Source organism: Mustela nivalis, assembly GCF_964662115.1.
Source record: "Mustela nivalis genome assembly, chromosome: 11".
Taxonomy (NCBI): Eukaryota; Metazoa; Chordata; class Mammalia; order Carnivora; family Mustelidae; genus Mustela; species Mustela nivalis.
This window is the reverse complement of record NC_139030.1, coordinates 49708340-49733536: the sequence shown is the minus strand read 5'-3', so window position 1 is coordinate 49733536 and position 25197 is coordinate 49708340. Positions and strand designations below refer to the sequence as shown.

Sequence of the window (25197 nt, the reverse complement as noted above, 5' to 3'; positions counted from 1 at the left end):
CGAGCCCCGCATCGGGCTCTCTGCTCAGCTGGGAGCCTGCTTCCCTTCCTCTCTCTCTGCCTGCCTCTCTGCCTGCTTGTGATCTCTGTCTGTTAAATAAATAAATAAAATCTTTTAAAAAATTAATTGATTGAAACAATGTGCATGGGACAGTTTACAAAATGCTTCCACGTTACATTATTTCAACTGCTGAATCTGGTCAAGAGATTGCACTCAGAGATAAAGGAATGTTATTCATCCTTTTTAAGTCCCTCCTGAAAGTTGTTAAATTTAAGTTACTGAAGGTACTACCAAGTCCTCCAAAAACACATGACCCACAGCTGTTTGGCTTCCTTCAGCCACTGGAGAGAGATTTAGTCATCAGCTGGTGTCACAAAAGAATGACTCAGAGTGAGGAAGGAACCTGAGGGCTCTTCACACATGTGTGTACTCGGAGCTGGACGGAAGCCCGGGGAATCTCCTCCTCCAGAGGATTGGTGTGGTCAGGTGGCTCAATCCTTCCTTCCTCAGTACAGTGGACAGAACCACCCTCCGCCTAGCCGGTCCCCAACAGCTTCTCTACGCCAGTTCATCTCCAAAGGTAACCAGTGACTGAATTCGGTCATTTATCCCTCCGTTTCTCCGTCTTCAAACTGCCTTTGATTTTCCTCACTCTTACAGAACTAATCAAGCTGTTTTTCATGCTATGAAGTAATAATAGTAATAATAATATTACTATTAGAAGGCTGTGATGGACACTGAGTCCATCTTACCATAGACGTGATCCCAGTGTCACCCGGGTCCTTGCCTGGAACTCCCCACCCCCAGGTCTCTCTTTGAATGTTCTTTGGCACCTTATAGTTACAACCAAATTTATATCTAGTTATTCTCTCTGTGCCTATTTGACACCATCTGTAAATCTTACAATGAACTGGAAACTGGATGGGGGGGCGCTCCGAAAGGAGTAGGAATCTTTGTGGAGTTTCTTACTGGAACCGCAGATGTGCTACTGGGGTTCTGTGCAAACTATGGGTCTGATCTGTCTGTCTACCTGCTTTGCCAGTGTTACCAGACGTCCCTTGAGGCGAATGCACACAGGCATGCTCAGTGAGTGAGAAAAATTCCTTCTAGGTCAGAAGGAATCAGGGAACTTCCTCATAATGCCTATGATGCACAATATTGGGTTCCTGGATACTAAGATGACAGCAGTAAACCTGCTTCAGATGTATGATCCTATGATTGACATTTTACCAAGAAGACATTGAGCTTTCTCCCAAGTCCAAGTCTGTTTTCACTTTGACTCCCAAAATACAGTGGGTAGTTTAGTGGCTTTGCTGCCAGTTAATCCCAGCATGCCCTGTTAAAGGCTTTAGGATTTAAATGGTGTGTGGTGCACTCCCTCAGTAGGTTGATTTTTAGCAGTTGCAGAAAAAGTTTAAATAAAACATATTTTTAAATTAAAAATCAACTTGGGTTGTACAAATAGCTCTGAAATGTCCCCCTACACACTAGCTCAAGGGTAATAATTATGCTTTATTTATCTTAGAATCCTTTGGCATATGCTAGATGCTCTAAGAATGTCCGTGGTTAGATGCTGCATAAAATGAAATTTAAATGTCATATCATCTTTGTATTGTGTTTTTGAGATTTGAAAAGTGTGTCCAATTTTTAGAATAAATCCCAGTGCTTAAATACAAGAAAAAAATAGTTATCTCCTACACTTTAAATGAGGAAAGGGGGAATTGGTCGTAAAATCCTTATAACAAATGTCACTTTCTTAAGGTACAGACTAAAACCTCAGAGCTTTCCTTCTGCTCAAAGTTAAGTGAAGACAAAAGAAACACACTGAAGTTTTGAACATACTTTCAGCATCTATACATAACATTGTCTCCATATTCTAAATGTAAGGGCCTACTTAGCCAGAGCAAGCCATTTTGTTGTTTATACAGTAAATTTAGATTGACCCTGCCCCCCCACACACCTCAGAGGAACTTAGAAACAAATCTGGGAAACCAGTAAAGTATGACTGACCAGCCCCTGATAACAGAGCCCATCAGGACGTGTCAGGTCAGGGGGAGGTAACAGAGCCCATACTACAAGGATGAGTCAAGTCAGGTGGAGACATCCAATCAGGAAAGCACCTACTAACCACCCAAGAATGTGGACCCTGCCTTTTGGGTGCCAATTCTGACCAGAGTGATAGACTAGTTCAAATAGCTACTATAGGGTGAATTGTAATTCAATTGGCCACCTAGTGGCCAGGCTCAACCACATGGCCTTTACTCTATAAAAGTTAGTCTGTGAAGACCTGTACCCCTGGGGATAAAAATATATGTTTATAAAAATAAAAAATTAAAAAAAAAAAAAAAGTTAGTCTGTGAGGCTGAGAAGGGTCACCTCTTTGCAAAAGACGGCCCTGGCTGGTCCGTTTGATTCTCGATGCTTGGCACCAAATAAAGCTTTGCTTGACCTTCGCTTTGTATCAGTCTCGCTCCTTTGACCATGGACCCAACACTAAGTTTTCTGGTTTTCTTTAAGTTTGTTGTTGTTGTTGTTGTTAAGTAATCTCTATAGCCGGCATAAGGCTTGAATTCATGACACCAAGACCAAGAGTCACATGCTCTTCTGACTGAGCCAGCGGGCACCCATATAAGCTTTCTTTGAAGCCTTGTAATGACAAGCTATAACCGTATACAATATATCATCTCTTAAGTAAAGCAACCATGGCTTTCACAGTAATTCTTAACCTGCCAATACCATCAGGAAGCCTATTGACAAAGTAATCAACCTGAGGGGAATGAGGAATAATTTATTAATTAATAATTGTGGATATTATGATGAATTATAATTTAAAATGTTTGAGAGAAGGCAAAAGAAAATTAGAGATAGTTTTATTCTTAGAACTAAAAATACCAGTGTAAGCCCATCAGGCCTTCCCTCCGTTAGGAGTGGCTGCCCTCCCTCTCCTAGGAGACTTTCTGAATGAATGAATCTGCAGAGGAAACACACACTCTTCCACATTTCACTGGTCCCACCACACAAATAACACTCTGGGTATCCCACACTAACTCCCTCCTGAAGGAAGCAGGATTCAAGGGAATGTAACTGGTGGAGGAACTTCTTTATTCCATGGAGTGAGAGAACTTACTGTTTCCATGATGACGAAGACCACCTCAATTGTATCAGCAGCAGCATCATAACCATTATTATTATTATTATTATTATTATTTTAATCAGACCCTCAGAGAAGCCTTTCTAAGCATATTTTATATAGGATCCCTTGGCTCTGCTGAAAAAAAATTTCCTTAGATTTCTGGGTGCCCAACTTGCACACTTTTTTTCACAGAAATGTTATTTATTCATCATATAAATTAGTTTTGCATTAGGTCGAATTATTTCTTTTTCTTAGAGGTGTGGCAAAAATCTGTGAAAGCTCACTTGGGTTAAAAAAACAAACAGAACTTCTTACTTCAAGGAAAATGTCAAAATAAGAAGGAATTTGGTATAATATAGCTAGGTTAACAAAATTTAAGTGTACTAAGGACATACATGTCCCCAATGCCATAGGTATTAAGAAAGTTGTGAAAGAGAACTTCAAAAAGAAAACATTTGAGAAAGCTACTGCTAAATGCTCTTTGATTTTTTTAAAGAAACTATTTAGTTGTTGATTCAGCTTGCGTTGTGATTACAACAAATTGAAAGTAAATAAAAATTCTACATATTCCAATCAGTCAGTATAACTGACTAGTTGTAGTATCACCTTCTAAAACAAAGCCCCTCGTGGAATTACGCAGAAATAAAATCAAGTCGCATGAGAGGGAGTATTTAGAAAGAATTCTGTATTTCTTATGAAAAATGGGGCTCACCATGACATTGAGACATGGAGACATTATTCTCAGTTCTTTTTGTTTGTCTGTAACTGTCATTTATTTTTAAAGGGTGAGGAATGTGATTAAGAGAATTGAAATCAGAGGATCTTTATTTTTTTATTTTTAATGGGGGAAAAGACACCCAGGTATAGAAAGTTTAAAAAAAGCAGAAGTGAGCAAGGACAGCAATCAAGTTGCAATAGCTTCCTACAGCTGCAAACACGTGCTTACACTTAAGCAGTTTTGCATGGCAATGAAAGAGACAATTAGTTCTCCTTTCTTGGTTCCTTTTCAATCTTTGTGGCATGATCAAGACTTTTGATAAAGTGTGTTTATTCCTCCTGTTAACTGATACTGCTTTAATTTCTTTGCACTTCTTCCTGCTCCTACACAGTTGGGAGTTGAGAGATCAGAATTTTAGCTCTAGCCACTCTCTGGATAATGACTTTCTATTAGGAAACCTGTTCTACTTAGCTCACAGAAACATTTTGACAATTAAATGAGATAAATATTCCTCGAACACTTTTCAAAAAATCTTAAAGTTCTCTAAATTGGAAGTGTGAATATGATGTTGCTATTATTACCCTTCTGTCTGATGGTTCAGAGGGCTCGGAGACTAATCCAGTTACCACCGGAACCCTGGGCTTAGAGTTGAAACTTCTTCCTTCTTCTCTTCCTTCTTTCCTTCGACAGCATTTATTTTACCTACTGCCAAGGTTCATGCAAGTACTGGTGGTTGTAGAGAAGTGTACACATAGCCCAGACTCCCGGATTGAGCGGGAAACCAGGTGGCAGTGGAGCAGAGGAAGAAATGGTGAATAACCAAATGTGAGTGGCCTGGGTATCAGTCTCCAAAACAGCGCCACAATCCTATCTTGAGACAATTAGCCTGCCTTTCTTTTTGTTTTGTTTTGTTTTTAAATTTTTTATTTTTTTAATTACTTTTCAGCGTACTAGAGTTCATTGTTTATACGCCACACCCAGTGCTCAATGCAATAGGTGCCCTCCACAATACCCACCACCAGGCTGGCCCAACTTCCCACCCCCCACCCCTTCAAAACCCTCAGACTGTTTTTTAGAGTCCATAGTCTCTCATGGTTCATCTCCCTCTCCAATTTCCCTCAACTCCCTTCTCCTCTTCATCTCCCCATGTCCTCTGTGTTATTTCTTATGCTCCATAAATAAGTGAAACCATATGATAATTGACTCTCTCTGCTTGACTTATTTCACTCAGCGTAATCTCTTACAGTCCCGTCCATGTTGATACAAAAGTTGGGTATTCATCCTTTCTGATGGAGGCATAATACTCCATAGTGTAGCCTGCATTTCTGAATTTGTTTCTTACTCTATATAATGGAGATAATTTTACTCTAAGTCTTGTTTTTTAATTTATTTTATTTATTTGAGAGAGAGATTGAGAGGACAAGTTGGGGGAGGGCCAGAGAGAGAAGCAGACTCACTGCAGAGCAGGGAGGCTGACCTAGGACTCTTGGGATCACGACCTGAGCCAAAGGCAGATGCTTAAACCCTGAGCTACCTGGGCATCCCAAAAAAGGCACTTTTTTAAAATCACAGAAACTAACACTTAGAGTAGCAGCCTAGAAGTAATATTTATAAGTAATAAAACTTTTCTGGTAAGGCCATAAAAAATAACCCTCATCAGTGTGGCCCTACCAAGGAACTGATGACTGAGTTTCCAGAAAAGTGGTTCTGGACTCCCAACACAAGGAGTTGAGACCAGTGGTTCTCACCTGGGAGCTGTTTTGTCCCCCAGGGGACATCTGGCAATGTCTGGAGACATTGTTTGTTGTCACAACTGGGGAGGGGGTGTTCCTGGCATCACAGGGGTAGAGGCCAGGGTGTGCTGCTAAACATCCTGCAATACTCAGAACAGACCCCATAACAAATAATTGTTTCACCTCAAAGAACAAAAAGTACCCATTGCCGAGGTCTGAGCAGCACACAGAGCAGGCCCCTCACGAGTGAACACGACTGATCCCGCCCTAATGATGAGGTTCTTCCTGTGCAGCAGGCATTGGTCCCTTTACTTTACCAGTACTCTCCACCAGAGAAGTGATTATTTCCATTTTACAACTAGGAAAATGGAGGCTAAGAAAATATAAATAAATGTCCCCAAAAAACCTCTGATGATGGAGAAGCGGGCACTGGACCTCTATCTGCCTGATTCTGAGACCTGGGTTCCGAACCCCAGCCCTGCCGGGGTGTGTGTGCGTGTGTGTGTGTGTGTGTGTGGCCTCAGTCCTGTCTTCCCAGGTTTATTTTTACTAGCTTAGGGAAAATCTCCAGGCCAGTTCAGAGGATGCATATTTAGAATTGCGCCAGCCCTCACGCCCCGTGTGGGCCTGCAGTTCTGCTTCCCCTCACTCTGTCCTCAGCTTTGACTAGCCCGTGGGCTCACAGCCCCTGGGTCCTAAGAAGACTGTTACAGATGAGGGGCTCTTGCCTTCAGCCAAGTGGTGTGTACCCCTGCTAAGCGCTTTGTTGAGAGATAAACTGGAAGACAAAGCTGATAAGCAAACGACCCAAGCAACTAGGGTCAGTGCCCCAGCTTGAATTATCGGGACCAACGGGCCATGCGGAGGCAGCCAGGCTGGCAGAATATGGTTGAGGCGGCCATAGTAGTCACAGTCATTCATTTACTTCTCTGTGGTCGATGAACCAATCGGCCATCCATCAGCTTCTGTGTCCTCATCGCGTTCCCAATGACTCTGACCAAGGGCTGCTGCTAGGAAACACGACCACACATGGAATCCTGGCTAAGATAGAAGTCAAAGGTTTGTGTGTGTTGGTTTGTGATTGACTCAATGCAATGACCTAGAGGAATGTGAACCTTAGGAATGAAGAAGAACTGCTATTTCTTGGACAATAGTATTTGGGGTAAGAGCAGGCTATATGAAACTCTCGGTCGATGTTGGTAGTCCCCTGGATTCAGGCTGCAGGCTGGGACACCAGCATCTGAAATGACTCTCAGCCCAGAGGGGTACATAATGAAGATCACACATTTTAATGTGAGCCCATCCTTGACAACTACAAAGCTCTTCTCTGTTGCCTGTCACCAAGGGAAAAATGAGTTTGGCTAATGAAAGGGGAAGTAAGGAGGAAATGGAGAGCATGAAGAGGGAGAAGGGAGCCTGACGGTTTGGGTTTGAATTTTTGCTTTTCTCTAGTGGTTGTGAAGGTGAACTTACCAAAGATTAGAAGTCCAAGGTCACTAGATCTTGAAGTGCTGGAGTTCTTGATTCGTGCATGAAACTCCTTTGGATTAAAAGAAGCCTTTTCTTAGGAAAAAAAAAAAAAACGCTTTATTTTCCTCTGTCAAATTTTTACTTTTTTATTTTGCAATAATGTCAAACTTATGGAAAAGTTGAAAGAATAATACAACCTAGAATCCCCGAATATTAACATTTACCACATCTGCATTGCCATTCTCTCTTTATATCCATATGTATGGGGGGTTTTTGTTGCTGTTGTTCTATTTTTAATTGAAGTATCATTGGTATACAATATTATATTAATTTCATGTGTACGATATAGTAACTTGACATTTGTATACATTACAAAATGCTCACTACCTATCACCATACAAGTTATTATGTTATTATTGATAATTTTTCCCATGCTCTACCTCTTATCTCTGGGACTTATTTATTTTCTAACTGGAATTTTGTTAACTCTTAATTCCTTTCAGCTGTTTCGCCCATTCCCCACCCCCACCCCTTGACCACCACTGCCCCAGCAACTGCCTGTTTGTGGCTTGGCAACCACATCTTCCTTATCCATTCATCTATCGATGAACACTTAGACTGCTTCCTTAACATGTTTACTTATTTATATAAATATAGTTATTATTTTCTTAACTTTGAGAGTAAGTTGCAGACACGGTGCTACTTAATCTTCAAATACTTCAGTGTGTGTTTCCCAAAAGCAGGGCACTTTCTACATAATCATAATAAATTATAAAAATTGAGAAATGAATATTTATTGAGTTGCAATATTATTTATCAGATCAACAAATCTTACTCAAATTCCACTAGCTGAGCAAATAATGTTCTTTCTGGCAAAAGAAAAAAAAAATAGTTTTCTGACCCAGTATCACATATTGCACGAGTTATCATATCTCTTCAGTTCCCATTTATCTGGAGCAGTCTTCACTCTTTTTTCCTTCATGACCTCGACATTTTTAAAGAGTATAGGCCATATATTGTGCAGAATTGGGAGATATGTCTTCATGCAGGATTAGCTTCCATGTATGCAGGAAAGTGCCGCTGTGTCCTTCCCAGTGCACAGTACCAGGGGGCCCATGATGTTGGTTTGTCCCACAACTAGTGGTGTGAATTTTTGTTACTTGATTAAGGTGGTATCTGTCAGATTTCTCCGCTGTGAAATTGTTATTGCTCTCTTTTTAATTAGTACATTTCTCACGGGGAGATATTTTGAGATTCTATAATTATTGTTTCTTATCAGAATTTCACCTAATAATTTTAGCATCCATTGATCACTCTTGCCTGAAGTAATTGTTACTATTACAGTTGCCAAATGGTGATTTTTCTAATTCTATCATTTCTTTTACATTTATTAGTTGGCTTATTAATTCTTCTTTAAAATGAGGCAAATAACGTGCCCCCTTTAACTCAAAAGGTTGTTGGGAGAATCAAATGAGATCTATATTTAAAAGTGCAGTGTAGAATACTTCACAAATGCAAACCATTCTTTTGCTATTCCTCCCCTTCTGCTTGCCCAGCAAAACATGATGACATAGAAAGTTTCCACTCTCTGCTCTAGGACACATTAAACCCCATGAGCATTTGCATTCTTCAAATAACTCTATGAAATTTGGATTGCAGTGAAGGCTACAGAATCCATTTAGAAAATAATTCAACATTTAGTTATGCAATTATTCAATTTATTGAGGCTAGAGTTGAACAACACACTATACTAATTGAATTTATAAATACAAAATTTCCTTAAAATTTCTAAAAATGAAATTTCCCAAGAGATAGTTATACCAACACCTTACCTCAAAATTATACGCTTTTTAATGTATTTATATATTTAAGAAGGGAAAATTCTACTATTTGGGTGTTAATTTTCCATAAATAAGAAACTCCTACACAGGAAAGATTTGGGAAACTAACCCAAATTATTAAGGCATGATCGTCTAAAAACTTGATGGCTTTAGAAATAGATGCAGCCATATCAAAAGAATCAGCCAGCTTGCTTAAACCCACTATATTTTAATTTTTACCTCTGACTTAGTTTTATCAAAGGACAGTCTCTTACCTCTTCTCTCTTTAGCTAAAGATTTTTTGCCAGGAAGAAAGATGAAATCAGAGACCAAAATTTCCTTGAGAAGTGAAGATGATATATTATATCAAGTGATTTTTTTTTAAATCTGAAGTAATCTGTTCCTCATAAAGCAATAGAAACAAAGTTGCATGAAAGTGAGTACATGAGTGTATATGTATAATTCTGTGTATATATTTCTATTCCTTATTAGAGAAAGAAATATTTACATATATAGGAAAAAAACTGGAAGAAAATATGTACCAAAAATATTAAGAGTCAAATGTGATAATCATTACTCAATTCTTTGGTTTTTTTCTGTATCTGCCAATTTTTTTTTTTTAACCATGAGCGTAAGTTACTTTTACAAACAGAAAAAAGATGAACAATTTTTTTAAATGGTTCAAATGAAAAGCAAGGAAATAGCTGTAAAAAAATAAAAAAGAAAAAAGAAAGCCCACTTTTATAAAATTGCTTGGCCTTGCAAGCATTTTGAACATAGGGTCCATGAACAGTCATGATTCCCAAAGCATCTGTGAGGTCTAAACTTCAACTCCAGGCTTATCCATTGTCCTCTGTGAAGCACTCAAAGCCCTTCTTGATTTTAAGGGTGGATCCAGATCAAGAGCAGAGACATGTGTGAACACAGGGCAAAGCAAGGAAACTTCCTGCATCGAAAGGGAAGGAAATAAGGTCTCTCCCGCAGGTGATGTTGTCTGTGACTCCTCTTGCTTCCAAAGGCAGAGAGAGCCAATGCAGACCCAGTGCTGCTCCTATGTGGTGTGGGACCTAATGATCTCCTTCCTTTGGTTTGCCTATGACTGAGCTAGGAAGTCTGAGCTGCCATGATGCTCAGACCTGAAGCAAACAGGCAAATGTCACCCCCCACACTCATCCGCCATCTCTGCCTGGTTCTCGTTCACTTCCTACTACGGGATAGCTTGCTCTTTCCAAGCAATCAGTACCCACAATAAAAGTGATAGTATAGGCTGTCATTGTAAATGACAAACATTGCAATATATATGGGATTTTATATCCCAAATAGTTTGAAGTCTCACTCCATGATACTTTTGATATTATGCTTCCAAATTAGTATCACACTTGTTTTCAATAATACAATTGCTTGATTTATTCACAAATGTTATTTTGCAGCCAAACATTGTATAATAATTAGTACAACTTTTAAGATGGCATATGCATTTAAATGGTCAAGAATATAAAATTAATAGGGGTACCTAGGTGGCTCAGTTGGTTAACTCACTTGGCTCAGTTGGTTCAGGTCTTGGACTCAAGGTCATGAAATCAAGTCCTACTTAAAAAAAAAAAAAAAAAAAACTATATAAAATTAACATAGTATTCTTTCTTTAACATTTCCAAAACAACTGTGATATTTCTAAATTAGTACAGTCAGCCTACATGAAATAGTAATTTCTTTTTTATTTAGGAAAAGATAAAAAGGTAATACATGCTGAGGGAAAATGCAAGTGGTAATCTTCTGAAACCCTCCACCTGTTTGATTTTTTGCCCCTAGGCCACCTCTAGCCTGGACTAATTAGTTTTCTAGGTCATCCTGCTGCACTTTTGGTCAAAGCCTCATGATTTTCCAGAAAGAATTTGCATTCCTTTATCCTATGTCATGTGATTCTTTTTTTTTTTTTTTAAAGATTTTATTTGTTTATTTGACAGAGATCACAGTAGACAGAGAGGCAGGCAGAGAGAGAGAGGGAAGCAGGCTCCCTGCTGAGCAGAAAGCCCGATGCAGGACTCGATCCCAGGACCCTGAGATCATGACCTGAGCTGAAGGCAGCGGCTTAACCCACTGAGCCACCCAGGTGCCCCTGTGATTCTTTTTCTCACAGAAACTAGTGTGCAAAGAGAACAGAACCTGAGGTTTCTTGATTCTGTTTGGGATGCTGTGCCTTTGGCCATCATCCCTCAATCTCTTCCCATTCATCTCACCCTCTGTCCAGGTACTCCCTGGTGGCCACGCATTTGCATAATCCCTGCATGGAGTTGGGATGATCTCAGAGTTGGGTTGAAGAATGACAATAACCCACTGAAAATAAGAAAATGGAAACCAACTTGGAAATATTTTCATAGTGGCAACTACTTTACCTGACAGTATAAAAATAATTAAGAATCTAATCAATCAATTGAAATTGAACATTTTCTAATAGATTCGCCTATTCTACTCTTGAATTTCACGAGGTCACAAGCGATAAGATTTTACTGTGACAGTCTCTGTTTCAGATGGATAAATTCATACATTCATTCATATCAACACAAGAGTTGCGTCAGCTTCGCCATGGAACCTCTCTCCTGTTCACTTTTTCTGGCTGTTTTGGTTAGTTTTTGCATTACTTTAGAGGAATGGTTGAGCACTTAAAAGGCCATCTTCCTAGCCAAATAATAGTTATTCTTCTTTTTTAACTATTCACTCAAGTGCATTAAAATATCTGAAGTCGTCAGTGTTGGGTTATAGCACCTTGATTGTTCTAATTTGAGTTTTCTTTCTAATTTTGAGCTTTCAGGTCACTGTCTTCTTTTATTGTTCAAGGAAGGAGAGTCCCTATCCTATACAGAAGAAAAAAAATGTTCTTCTGGGTGTTAGCCCTCCTAATCCTTTGTGGTTTTCTATGGAATTATAAAAGACAACTAAAGATTGCAGACATCACAGATAAGTATATTTTCATAACTGGTTGTGACACTGGCTTTGGAAATTTGGCAGCCAGAACTTTTGATAAAAAAGGATTTCGTGTAATTGCTGCCTGTCTGACTGAATCAGAGTCAACAGCTTTAAAGGCAGAAACCTCAGAAAGGCTTCACACTGTGCTTCTGGATGTAACTGACCCAGAGAATGTCAAGAGGACTGCCCAGTGGGTGAAAAATCAAGTTGGGGAGAAAGGTGAGTGATGTGGGGGTGGGAAAAATGGAGGGGGTATTGTAAATTAGCTACAGCTAAATAAAATGTGTTTGGATCTTAAATGACCTTTCAAGAAAATGTCTCCTAAATACCAGCTATGGTACTGGAGAATCTTGGAAAAATCTTAGGATAAAGCCCTCAGTAGTTTTGAGCTGCAAGCTCACTGTTTGCATGAGAGACACAGCCCACATTATCCTCAGTCTTAAGTCCCAGTGGGTGAATTTCCAAGTAAGTTTGAGGTATTGACTTTCCCTGCACTTCTCTCATAAAATTCTAGTTTAGCTACATAAAATTCTACATTTAGCTACATTAGCTACATTTTAGCTACATTCACAGTGAAGGAACTTGGGGCTTAAAGCTACAGGAGATCATGCAAGCAATCAATGTACGTGAATTTTCTCTATCATATCTACATCATTTAGTTGTGACTCCAGACCACAAAAGCAATGGCTTAATAATGCTCCTGACAATTTTTAATGCTTGAATTCCAAATAACTTTAACAATATTAAATGTTTTCCATCATAAAACAATTGATGACTGGATTTTTTAATTTTTTTACTAAAAATAGATATGAAGTAGATTGTATTGCTCTTTGTAAAAAGTAGTTTATAAATAAATAATCTCTGGCTTTGCAATCTAGTAAATGGAAAAAATAGACCAATTTACTCTGCATCTATGATAAAAAAAAAAAAGCAATAGCAAAATAAGTCAATCAGAGAAAGACAATTATCATATGATCTCCCTGATATGAGGAATTTGAGAGGCAATGTGGGGGGTTTGGGGGGTAGGAAAGGAATAAATGAAACAAAATGGGATAGGGAGGAGGACAAATCATAAGGGACTCTTAATCTCACAAAACAATCTGAGGGTTGCTGAGGGGAGGGGGATAGGGTGGTTGGGTTATGGACATTGGGGAGGGTATGTGCTATGGTGAGTGCTGTGAAGTGTGTAAACCTGGCAATTCACAGACCTGTACCCCTCCCTGGGGCTAATAATATATTATATGTTAATAAAAAATTAAAAAATATTTTAAAAAAAGACAAAAAAGCAAAAGGTTCATTCAGTGTCAGTATTTTACATGCAGAACCAGAAATAGAGTTACTGTGAGACTGGCTTCCAGTAACAGAGCTCCAACTGTTTTAATTTCGCCTCCCTACCCTCTTAGAGAGTAGTTCCTTCCCAAAACTGTAAAGCATTTCAGAGCAGGAATGTGTCTACAAGGAGGAAATGGCAGAGTTGTGTAAAGCAGGGACTGTATTTCCATCAAGGATGCCCATATAAGTGCCATCTTCCATCACACCTGCTTCCTTTCCACTCTGATCTAGGTCTCTGGGGTCTGATCAACAATGCCGGCGTTCTCGGTGTGCTGGCTCCCACCGATTGGCTGACAGTGGAGGACTACAGAGAACCTATTGAAGTGAACTTGTTTGGCCTCATCAATGTGACTCTAAATTTGCTTCCCTTGGTCAAAAAAGCTCAAGGAAGGATTATCAATATCTCCAGCATTGGAGGTCGGCTGGCGTTCAGTGGAGGGGGTTATAATCCATCCAAATATGCAGTAGAAGGCTTCAATGACAGCTTAAGGTAAAGCAAACATTGACATATTAGGAAATAATAGCTGTTAATGTTTACTGAATGTTAATTATGTACTAGACACTCTAGTTAGTGCTTTAAGTTATTCCCAATTTGTAGGCAATACCACTGAAACAAAGAGATTAAGCAATTTGCCCAAGGTCACCCAGCTGGTAAGTGGTAGAATTGAGATTTGAACTTAAGTCTATCCAAGTCTTTTTTACTTTTTTGCGTTAATGTATGATACTGACAGTGATGGTAAATTTATATTCTACAGGTCGGTGTGTTATATAATCAGGGAATCATATAGAAAATCTAAGGCAGGGTATAACTCTCCATTGGTATAACTGTCAGTTGCAGAAACAATAGTACCATCTTATTTAAACCCTCAGTAGAAAATTATCTGATAAGGTAAATGTAATTATCACAAAATAATAACTCAGCTATGCAGCTTTTGTCCCCTCTTGTTGCAAATTCTGGATTCAAATTTCCATACATTTCAGACACTATAGCTAAATGAATAATAACTTTCCCATCCTCACCCCACCCCCCAAAGACAAGAAAGACAGATTTCCTCCGATGCGTCCATTTCCAAAAAAAAGGGGGGGAATTTACTAATCAGAGGTGAAGATTTTGCTCCCACAAGAAAGCACTAACCACTCTGTGTTATCAGAGAACCCCAGAGCTCAAATCAAAGAATCTATTTAACAAATAAAGACCCCAACTCAGTGCCCTCAAGCATGGATTTCTCTGGATTTGTAACATTTGATATTCACTGGGTTTCCTGAATCTGTAGGTTTATATCTTTGGTCAAATTTGATGAGTTTTTAGCTATTGCCTCTTCAAACATTCTTTTCTGCAATCCAGTCTTTCTCTTCTTTTTCTGAGACTCTATAACACAAATGTTAGACCTTTGACTTTGTCCCATAAATCCTTAAGGTTCTGCTCACTTTCTCATTTTTTTCTCTCTGCTATACATATTGGATAATTCCTAATGGTCTACCTTCAAATTCACTGACTTTCCTCCATCATCACGGTGCTATTGAGTCCAATCAAAAAATATTTTATTTTGGTTATTGTGTTTTTCAAGTATAAAATTTTCATTTGGTTCTTCTTTGTCTTTTCTTTTCTTTGGGAAATATTCTAACTTTCTGGTCACTTCAAGAGTATTTTCCTTTGTATTTGGAACATTTTTATAATAGCTGCGTTAAAGACTTTGGTAATTCCAACATCTGTATCCTTCGGCATTAGCATCTGCCATTGTCTTTTCCCATGTGAGCCGAGATTTTCCAGTTCTTTTTATGCTGAACATTTGGAATGTGCCAGTTCTTTTTATGCTGAGTATTTGGAATGATATGAGACTATGGGTCTTATTTAAGTCCTATGGAGAATGTTGATATTTTTGTTTCATTTTATTTATTTGAGAGAGAGAGAGAGAGCACGCATGAGTGGGGTGGGAGGGGCAGAGGGAGGGACGGTGCCCGCCTGAGCTGAAGGCAGCTGCCTAAATGACTGAGCCACCGAGGTGCCCCAGTATTTTTGTTTTAGCAGACAGTTGATGAGGTTGCATTCAGGTCACAATTGCTAACCATCATTCTGTACTTTGAGATTTCAATGTTTGCTTGATTTTTAAAGACTTTGCTGTGGTATTCAAATCTGTTCTGCAGATGTACTACACAGTAGCCATCTGGGATATGAAAGATGCTTGTCCCAGAGTTCGCTTCTCTAAGTCAGACCCACACATGCACGTGTGCTGTGCATAAACAATGTTAGAGGCGCACTTTCGTGAGCTCCTCTCTCTCTCATCTTTCCAGTTCTCTCTTGTTTCCTGGGACTGCCCTCCTGCTGGAAGTTACTCCATTCTGCCAACTACTTCACACATATGCTGGGCATGGGGCCACATGATGGGAGGAAAGAGAGAGACAAAAAGCACCAGGGTTTCTTCCCACCCTCTTGGAGACTAATAACCACTTTAAAAAAGGGATTTCAGGGCGCCTGGGTGGCTCAGTGGGTTAAGCCTCTGCCTTCGGCTCAGGTCACGATCTCAGGGTCCTGGGATCGAGGCCCGCATCAGGCTCTCTGCTCAGCAGGGAGCTTGCTTTCTCCTCTCTTTCTCTATGCCTGCCTCTCTGCATACTTGTAATTTCTCTCTCTCTCTTTCAAATAAATAAAAATAAAATCTTTTAAAAAATAAATAACTAAAAAATAAAAATAAAAAGGGATTTCAGCTGAAGGACTTATGTGCTTGCAATGCACTATACCATGCCTGAAATTACCCAGTAAAGAATGGTTTCATTTTGTTGTTGTTGTTTTCTAAATCATGGAGCTGGTACTGGGAATGGTATTGTGCGTGCAGGTCCCAGTCCAGTGGTGGCCCCAGAATTTCTATATATAGGAGGATTTAGGGTCAATGGTCCAACTGGGAGAAGGCTGGGGCTCTTCAAAGCTGTATTTGCCCAACACAGCACACATAACTGGGTTCATACTGGTTTGACTTACCTGGTAAACTTAGTTGGGTGACTTAAAGCCATTTGTCCCTAGATTGTATGTTATTTCATTAGTAGATGGGGTGACAAATCTTTCCAAATACTTTCCAAAACCCAAAGAAGCACAGAAGATAAGTGAGTAAAGTAAATTAAGTTAGAAAATAACTTTTAATAATTTTAATGCAAGCAACATACTTTTCAAAATCTTTCAAGATCAAGTTAATTTGCATTTTTAGTAAACTACGCTGCAAACCAAACAATAGGCATGTTGCTGAAAGCAGAACGTAAGATAATTCATATTTTAAGTTCATTGGTACAATTCTTTAAAAATCATGTGGTAAAGACTTATATAAAATGAGTAATTTCTTCCTCATAGATCCTTGGTGGAAATATACATTAAATTTAGGAAATAATTGCTCATATAACAGTTTGCAATTCTTTGTTTTGCTTTTAAAAGGGGGAAGTGCATCATGATTCCCCTAAAACCTTGTGGCCCAGTAAATCTGAGGCCACATAATGAAAAATCTCACTGAGCAGGATAGGGAGCAGGTGAGCCACATCAGAGATTGTCACACTTGTGTCCCCAGCCTGTCCTCATTTGTGTCGCAATGTCCTCACATTTCTAAAATAGAAGTAGACTGGTCCATCCAGGCCAGTCATCACTCCATTTCCCATAAGATTTTTTGCATTCCAAGAAGAAACTTGTCCTTAACCCGACTGCTTGTCAACTTAATGAGAGAGTATGACTTAGTGGGGAACACTAGTCCAGGAGGGGGTCTGCCCAGATCCCTTTCCCATTCTGCCATTAAACCAGCCTTCACCACGCTAACTTCAGCTTCCTCACTGCAAACTGAGAGTGTAGAACTAAATATTCCTTTCCAACTCGTGCATTTCTGTGATCCCATGAAAAAATTCATTCGAGGGGCACCTGGGTGGCTCAGCGGGTTAAAGCCTCTGCCTTTGGCTCAGGTCATGATCCCAGGGTGCTGGGAGCCTGCTTCCTCTTCTCTCTCTGCCTCTCTGCCTGTCTCTCTGCCTACTTGTGATCTCTGTCTGTCAAATAAATAAATAAAATCTTAAAAAAAAAATTCTTTCAAAAATAATCACCCAAATAGCAAACATTCTCCAAACAAACCTGGATTAAACATCATCAATGTGTTCTTTCACAGACGGGACATGAAAGCTTTTGGTGTACACGTTTCATGTATTGAACCAGGATTATTCAAAACAGGATTATCAGATCCAATAAAAGCCACTGAAAAAAAACTTGCCATTTGGAAGCATCTGTCTCCAGATATCAAACAACAGTATGGAGAAGGTTACATTCAAAAAAGTAAGTCTCTGGGTGGGCCCAGGGTTCCTCTGGAGTTCATTGTTCTAGGCAACATGAAGAAGGCTCAAATACAAATGAAAAAACAAGGTTTTGTTAATGATATACCAATAGGGAGATAACATATGGATTAAAGATCCCTATTAATTCCAGTGCCATCTCTTACTTCAAGTGTTTACAAACATTTACTGAGCATTTACCCCGTGCCAAATCCTACCTTATGAATTCTATCATTTACTCCTCAAAAGAACCATAGGAGCAGTGAACAGAGGCATGGAAAGGTGAATGTTCTATACACAGCTGTACAACTCCTCCTGGTCATGCCTAGACTCGAGCCCACAGTCTTCACTTCTACACAAGCCTCCTCTTTTTGGTAAACACCAACCACTCACTAAACATTGGTCAAGGATTTATGGAGTTTACAAAATACCAAGACTCAGACTCTGACCCCAGCTTAGTTTAGTGGAGGAGAAAAAGTAACCAGTGAGATTGTAAAACAATGAGACTATGCAGAATGTAAGAAAATCGATCCTGCAATTCTTAGACAGACCCCAAAAGCCCAGAAGGGGTGCTAGACAGTACAGTCTCTAATTGCCCAAAGGAATTCAGAACTGGATGAAAGCATTGCTGGCCAGTGGCCTTTCTGAGACAGGTCAGGTTTGAGCAAGGCCTAAAGGCCAGGAAGGAATTATCTGGGTGGAAGCCTTCCAGAGCAGGAATGCATGGGGGGTGGAGATGGAAGGCGAAGCAGCAGCGTAAGTCATACTGAGTCAGGGATGGCAATAATAGATTAGTGTATGATGACTAACATATAGTGAACATTTGGTACTTGCCACCATTCTAAGTGGTTTACATGGACTGCCTCATTTTAAATGTCTAAATAAACCCTGTGAAGGAGATATTCCCTGAATTGTCTAGAAACAGAAGCACAGAGAAGCTGCCTGCCCAGGGCTGCACAGTTAGTAAGTGGAAGGGCTGGCTTTGAACCCAGACAGCCTGACTTTGCCATTTAGTCTTGGGCCCTGCACGATCATGGAAACGAGGCATTAAGGAGCTGGTGGAACTTCCTGTACCAGGTCTCCACCTTCACCTCAAACTTCCTGGTCATGTTTAAAGCTTAGTCGACATTCCTCAAACACTTACTGGGCTCCTGCTTTAAGCCACACAGGGCCCCACCTAACTTTGTGTCACTGTAACCTCAAAACTCTGGTCCTGCTTCTTCACCTGGAAATTTGGCGAGAGAGCCAAGTGTGGCAAGGTTCAAGGCCAGAAGTTTTCAAGAGGGAGCCAAGAGCCAAGTCAAATCCACCTGGGAGGTTTTTAGGATGACAGACTCCTCCAGCCACCTGACCCGACTGCGCACGTGCGCACACGTACGGAGAATGTCTGGTTTCACAAACCTCCCAGTGCTATCATATCACTAGATGCTGAGAACCTTTGCTATAAAATACTTGTGTTTCTCACTCATTATCAACTCTGAAAATTCTAAGTAGGTTCAGAAATAAGGGCACCTGGGTGGTTCAGTGGTTAAGCATCTGCCTTGGGCTCAAGTGATGATCCCAGGGTCCTGGGATGGAGCCCTACATAGGGCTCTGTGCTTAGCAGGCAGCCTGCTTCTCCCTCTCTTCCCTAATTGTGCTGTCTCCATCTCTCAAATGAATAAATAAAATCTTTTTTAAAATACTTCATTTAAAAGAGCTTTCTCTTTTTGATATTAACACTGATACTTTCTAAATGCCTATAATAGGTCATCAACTTCCATCTCAAAATTATTTTTGACTTGGCCCCTGGCTCAGGTGCTCCCTCTCAGAAATACCAGAAGGCTTTGAGCACAGTTTTGCACTGGTTGTTTTTATTATTTTTTCAAACTAGGACTTGAACATCAGCCAGACTCATAATTCCCAAGCAGACCACGAATTTAAGCTCACCCTTCTTCATTTCCTAGACTATAGTTTTGAAAGTTTAAAATAGCCACTAAGACTTGTTAGGTAAGTTCTTTGAACAACTTGTGGCTATAGGGGCCTTAACTTGAAAAAGAGATTTAAAATCATAGATTTTTCTCTTAGGAAGACACAACTCAGGTATGTTTTAAGAACACTGCAGGAATGCTCCGAGCCATTACCAATCTTCTGATCAAATACCTGCTTCTCTAAAATGACCCTAGAACGTTACTCAAGCATTTCAGCTGCCTGATCACCAGGATATGTTTAGCTTTCTGAGTCAATACTTTTGGGGATGATTCCCTCTTTATTCACCGAATTACAGAGACACAAGGTATGTGAGCGCACGCGCACACACATGCATACTCGCACAGCCCCTCCCCATTTCCTAAGCATATAGTAGTCCCTTAAAACAAATTTAGGATCAAACCCATAGCTTCTTGGGCTCAGAGGCCTCATGGACTTTAGAAAGTATCTTTCTCTCATTGCTTTAAGGTAGTGGTTCTCAAAGTCTGCTCCCTGGACCAGCACCATCAGCATCATTTGAAAACTTGATAGAAATGCAAATTATTGGGTCCCACTTCACACCTACTGAGTCAGAAGCTGGTGGTGGGACCCAGCAACTGGGTTTTAACAAGCCCTCTAGGAGATTCTGCTGCCTACTCAAGTTTGAGAGCGAGCAGTCGAACGAAAACATTGCTGCATCCTTGAAACCCACCACAGGGGCCTCAATTTATAACAGCAAATTCAAAAGAAATTTTCACACACACACATCCTCCCCTTTACACCCTGGCCTCATACACTCCTTTCCCCCTTCTTCCAAAGAGTACATGTACTTTTGTCTCTTTCTGCAGGTCTAGACAAGCTGAAAGGCACAACTTCCTTTGTGAACGTGGACCTCTCCCTGGTGGTGGAGTGCATGGACCATGCGCTCACAAGTCTCTTCCCAAAGACCCATTATGTTGCTGGGAGAGATGCCAAGGCCTTCTGGATACCTCTGTCTCACATGCCAGCAGTTTTGCAAGACTTCTTATTGTTGAAACAGAAAGTAGAGCTGGCTAATCCCAAGGCGGTGTGACCGGTGTGACTCAGCAGACAACAAATGCCTACCCCAGGCTATGAGATTGGCTGCTTTCAAGGGCATATCTCCTTTTTGGTCTCATTCCTTACCTAATTCAACCCAGACTCATTTAGATCATTTAGATGTGCTTCTTTTGATACACGAGGGAATCCTACCCACACTGGGAAAGTCCCAGGGTCCCTTCTTAAGCCTTCTTTGAGAAGAAGGGCAGCAATGACCTATCCCATAAAGGGCCATGATAGCACCTGCCCAATATTTAGGTTTTGTCTGCTTAATATATGTAAGGGAAATTGAAAGCCTTTCCCATCCAACATGATCTCTGCCACTGCCAGCCCCATTGCCTCTAGCCCCCACACCTTGAACTCCAGAATGTTAATTATTTGTCCCGTATCAAAATGTTCAGAGAAAAGTAGAATACTTTCATGAGTGGGTTGGATGTCTTATTTGCTGAGAAGAAGACTCAGAAAGACTGGAACTCAGTTTTCTAACCTGTGGTGGGTCAGGGGAAGGTGGGGTGAGGAAGCATCATGTGACTCATACAAACGAACTAGAACAGAGAAACACTAGGGAGGATTGCAAGTAGGAGGATAGGGGAGGAGCAGAAGGACAAGAGGACTGAAAAGAAGAAACAAGTATGGAAGTGGAGGGAGGGAGAGTCCAAGACAAGCCTGCCTGTTCTAGAGGGAGCTGTGGAGGCTGAACAGCCGTTTCAAGGCGGCTGTGAACACAGATGCCCACACAGCTGTCTATGGAAAGCTGGTAACAAAAGTAACCACTCATTCCAAAGAAGAAAAACAGAAGGTATTCATGTCATTATGATGACTGTAAATATAACAAGACCCAGAATATCTGCAACAACTTACACCCAAGATGGTTGGAAAGCCTGTGTTTGAGGTGTCTCTGAAGCCCCATGAAGACATAGAGCTAAATTAAAACTCTAGCCTACAGTTGCAGTGACAGCTGTAACTTGCTCTTTGCTCATATTCGTGGTCCTTATTGGACTGACCCTGGTCCCACACCTCATCCCAAAACAAGTTCTCTACACGGTTGCTTCTCTAGATAGCAGCACCCAGTATCACTCATGTCGGCTGGTTGACAATTCACATGAAAAGCCTGAAGTGTCAAAATTCAATATTTGTGGCTAAATTATATAGGGTGAAAGAGCCAGAAAAATTGTATCATGTACACACACAGACACACACACACACACACACACACACACACACTTATTGTGAAGAAAATATTTAATATCTGCTGCATGAAACCATACCCATTTGAAGAGATCAGTAATGCTATTCATTTTTATCCACCTTTCTGGAAACATCTGTTCATGAGGTAGTCTCCCCTTCTCACATTTACAATGTATTAATGACTTTGAAAAAACAAATTTTCAATGGTGTCAGTCCACCTGGACATACATGTCATTATTTCAAGGGAAAATACACTCATCCTTTTTGCATGAAAATGAAGAAAATCACAGCAGGAATCAGAAGAATTCTCAGACAAAGTTATCTAAGCTATTATCACTACCAACCCCGGGAAGTCACCTCCATCCTGGGGTCCCATTGACAGCTCACCTTTAAGATCTCTGAGTTCTTCTTGTTGCCAGTAACCGCCCGCAGGTTAGGGAACCCTCGCACAGCTTGTCCTTGGAGCCGAAGTTCATCAGCGTTGTTTGCTGAGGCTCTTCCTTCTCACCTTGAATTCCCAGGTCCTGGCTTCATCACATTGTTTTAAAAATGTCAGGCCCACTCTCCCTGATCGTCCTGTCCTCCGCTGCTTCCAGGACTTTTAAAATCGGCAGGATCCTGCTTTGCTGGACGTCCAACCATTCCAGTTGTGTTGTGGGGTCTACCTAATGGTCTTATTTCCTTTGTTTCACCTGGACCTGAGTTCTTTGCTCATTTCTCCACGTAACTACAATTGTCAAATCCCTGTTTCATCAATCCAATGAATGCTCCCAAATACGGTATCATCTCAAAACAAAATCAAATATATTCATCCAAGCAACCTTGTAAGCTTTTAAAACTAAATGAGAAGATGGCAGTATTTGGAATATAAAGGTATAGTCTCAACAAAAGCACAAGACCTGGAAGAAAGAGAAGGAGAGAGGAAGGGAGGGGCATAAAAAGGTCATTGCCCCAGGAGTCTGAGGTATGGCTCAACTCTCTCCATCTCACCATCACTTCTGATATTCTCTGTGCTCTTAGGAAAATAATATATTTTTTATCTATACTATTTGGGAGGACATATACTGGGCATTCTGCTAAGTCCTGGCCAGTAAGGAACGACACGGCCCCTTCTTTCATAAAGCTTATTATAATCCAAAAGCTGAGATTACTACTTGGGATGCCTTAGAGTAGCTTCTCCAGGAATCTGTGGTCAAGCTAAAGTGAGATGTTGTCTCTCTACCACCTCTCGTTTAGGGGACCCTTTCCTCACTTAGTTTGGAGGCACAAGGAGAACCTCCCAGACTTTTCCTCTGATATGACCTAAAAAATCCCACTACGTCCTCTGTAGCTCTATCTGGATATCCACAAGATATTCACATCTGGAGTTCCTACCACTCTCACCCGACCTACCCTTTCCCAGGCAAGCACCAACTACTATCAATTTGATCTCCTAAGGAGATACCTCGTCTACTACTTTTCTTCTCCAAGGGAATCATCTATTCAAGCTTTCATCATCCCTTATCTCAATGGCAGTATATTTACCCTTGTATTTTTTCGATGATTTCTCCTCACTGCAGTCAGAATTATTCATAATTCAGATCTAATTATTCTACTCTTTTCCCCACCACCACTTTCTTAAACCCTTCAATGGGTTTCCATTGCATTTTGGCTAAGGACAAAAATGCATAAATGACGTTGCCCCAGCACTTCTCATTAGCCTCATTTGAGGCTCTTCTCCTCAGCTAGCCTCCTCAGACCCTTCGTCCATGCTCTTGCCTAGGAAGTTTCCATTTTTCTTGTTTATCTAGTTTCCTCATCCTGTAGATCTCAGACCCTTCCTCAAGGAAGCCTGTACAGTTCCAAACTCTGACCACAGTCTTTGTATCCCAAATTGGTTTCTGTCTTGTACAGGGCCCTTATCACAATCTGTCATTACATATTTGTGTAATTAGTTTGTTACTATGGGTCTCCCCAACCAGACTTTAAGTTTCATGAAATCAGGAACCATGACTCTTCGCTTATCTTTGTATTCCCTTGCCTAGCACAGTGCTGGCACACAGAATCACTGTTCAAAAATATTTATTGAATGAATTTAGAAATCAGCCTCTCTGAGCCTTTCTGACTAGGGGGCAATCTATCACTTAAGATAGGGCTTGCCAATCTCATTGATTGTGGTATTAAAGAATCAGTTTGACTAAAATCCTATAACTTCCTTAAGTCTCCTTACCTCCTGTTTTTTCTGTAAGCCTCCCTTTGGAAATGAGTCACCAATGGTCTGTTGGTCCCGAGACACTGTGAAGGAACCTCCGTCCATGTTGAGCCATTCTGGGCTCCGTGGTCACAGACCAGGGAGCATCAGGAATCATTTCATCCACTTCTCTGCCTGTAGGATGATATGGCCAAGCCAGCCAAGCTAAAGAGAACCACTTCAATTTAAAGTCTCTCTGGGAGTGCTTGGATGTCTCAATTGGTTAAGTGTCTGACTCTTGATTTTGGCTCAGGTCATGATCTCAGGGTTATGAGGTGGGGCTCTGTGCTGGACGTTGAGTCTGCTTATGATTCTCTCTCTGTCTCTCCCCTCCTCTAAAAAAAATTTAAAAATAATAAAATAAAACTTTTTAATATACTAAATTAAATCTTTTCAGAAATCCATAACTTCTTTGGGAAACCCAGCCAATTTTTAATAAAGAAAATAGCCAGGAGCTTCTAAGAAAAATGATGAATTTTAGCTTTATTCTCTATTAATTCCAATAATTCTCAGAAATGTGAGAGATCAGAGTCCCATCAGGATGGAGGAAATAGTTAAACGGTCTCAAACTGGAAAGCTGTGTAATGTATAGAAATTATTTGTAACAATCTAAACTAAGCCACAGTTTATAAGGACTATACTGGTTGACAATTTCATGGATTTTTGCCTGTTAAAAAATAAGACAATTCTGTTGATATTCATAATACTGACATTCTTCCTCAACCCTGTGACTCATTTTCAAAAAGAAAATATGAATAATTTCCATCCTACTATATATATGAGGCACTAAAATAGTCAGGGCTCTGGTGCAGATCTAGTTTAGCTGAATCTCGGAGCTCTTTTTGCACACAGCACCTGCCTGAGAAAGAACCAGATCACAGCTCTTGGCTGATTAGTCCCTAGAAATAAATAGCACTCTGGCCTGAAATGGGTCAGGCAAGGCAACATAGCATTCTGTCACACTCTACAACCAGCAACTGCCCTGAACAGTACCATTTCAGTCCCTTTTGAGAAACTGGACATGGAAAGGATTCCACTATAGATACATTGCATAAGCCCTGGGCAAAAACCATTTAGTCCTATCCTGAGGCAGGAGTGGGGGGTTGCTAATTACTCTCAGCCATCTGGGTCTGTTTTTGCTCTTAGCTATGGCAGCTGGAACTTCAGTACGATGCCACCCAATGAATGGTGGTGCCTGGGTTTGGGATCAGTAATCCAAGCAAACTAGCTTCCCACAGGTATAATAAGAAAATATTATCGATGGTTATTTAATACTTAGTATGTGTTAGGTT

At 40.4% G+C, this 25197-nt stretch overlaps 1 protein-coding gene across 2 annotated transcripts; it reads left to right on the top strand.

The window, feature by feature from the left end:
- The first annotated feature begins 413 nt into the window (after positions 1 to 413).
- Positions 414 to 24288, top strand: DHRS9 (dehydrogenase/reductase 9). 2 transcript variants are annotated; one of them, XM_082690238.1, is made up of 5 exons: positions 414 to 580; positions 11677 to 12057; positions 13402 to 13660; positions 17304 to 17467; positions 20259 to 24288. In XM_082690238.1, exons 1-5 carry the CDS (start codon positions 421 to 423, stop codon positions 20480 to 20482), a joined length of 1188 nt encoding a protein of 395 aa, XP_082546364.1. In that variant the 5' UTR covers positions 414 to 420; the 3' UTR covers positions 20483 to 24288. The 2 variants fall into 2 exon arrangements, with proteins under 2 accessions (XP_082546364.1, XP_082546365.1); XM_082690239.1 differs by having other exon boundaries at positions 416 to 580; positions 11684 to 12057.
- Positions 24289 to 25197: the final 909 nt, after the last annotated feature.

What these genes read in the sequence shown, in the direction of transcription:
- DHRS9 (XM_082690238.1), top strand. Translation starts at nt 421, where the DNA reads ATGTGTGTACTCGGAGCTGGACGGAAGCCCGGGGAATCTCCTCCTCCA. An exon ending in AAATCAAGTTGGGGAGAAAG is followed by an intron (nt 12,058 to 13,401) that starts GTGAGTGATGTG and finishes ACTCTGATCTAG; the next exon opens with GTCTCTGGGGTCTGATCAAC. An exon ending in AGAAGGTTACATTCAAAAAA is followed by an intron (nt 17,468 to 20,258) that starts GTAAGTCTCTGG and finishes CTCTTTCTGCAG; the next exon opens with GTCTAGACAAGCTGAAAGGC.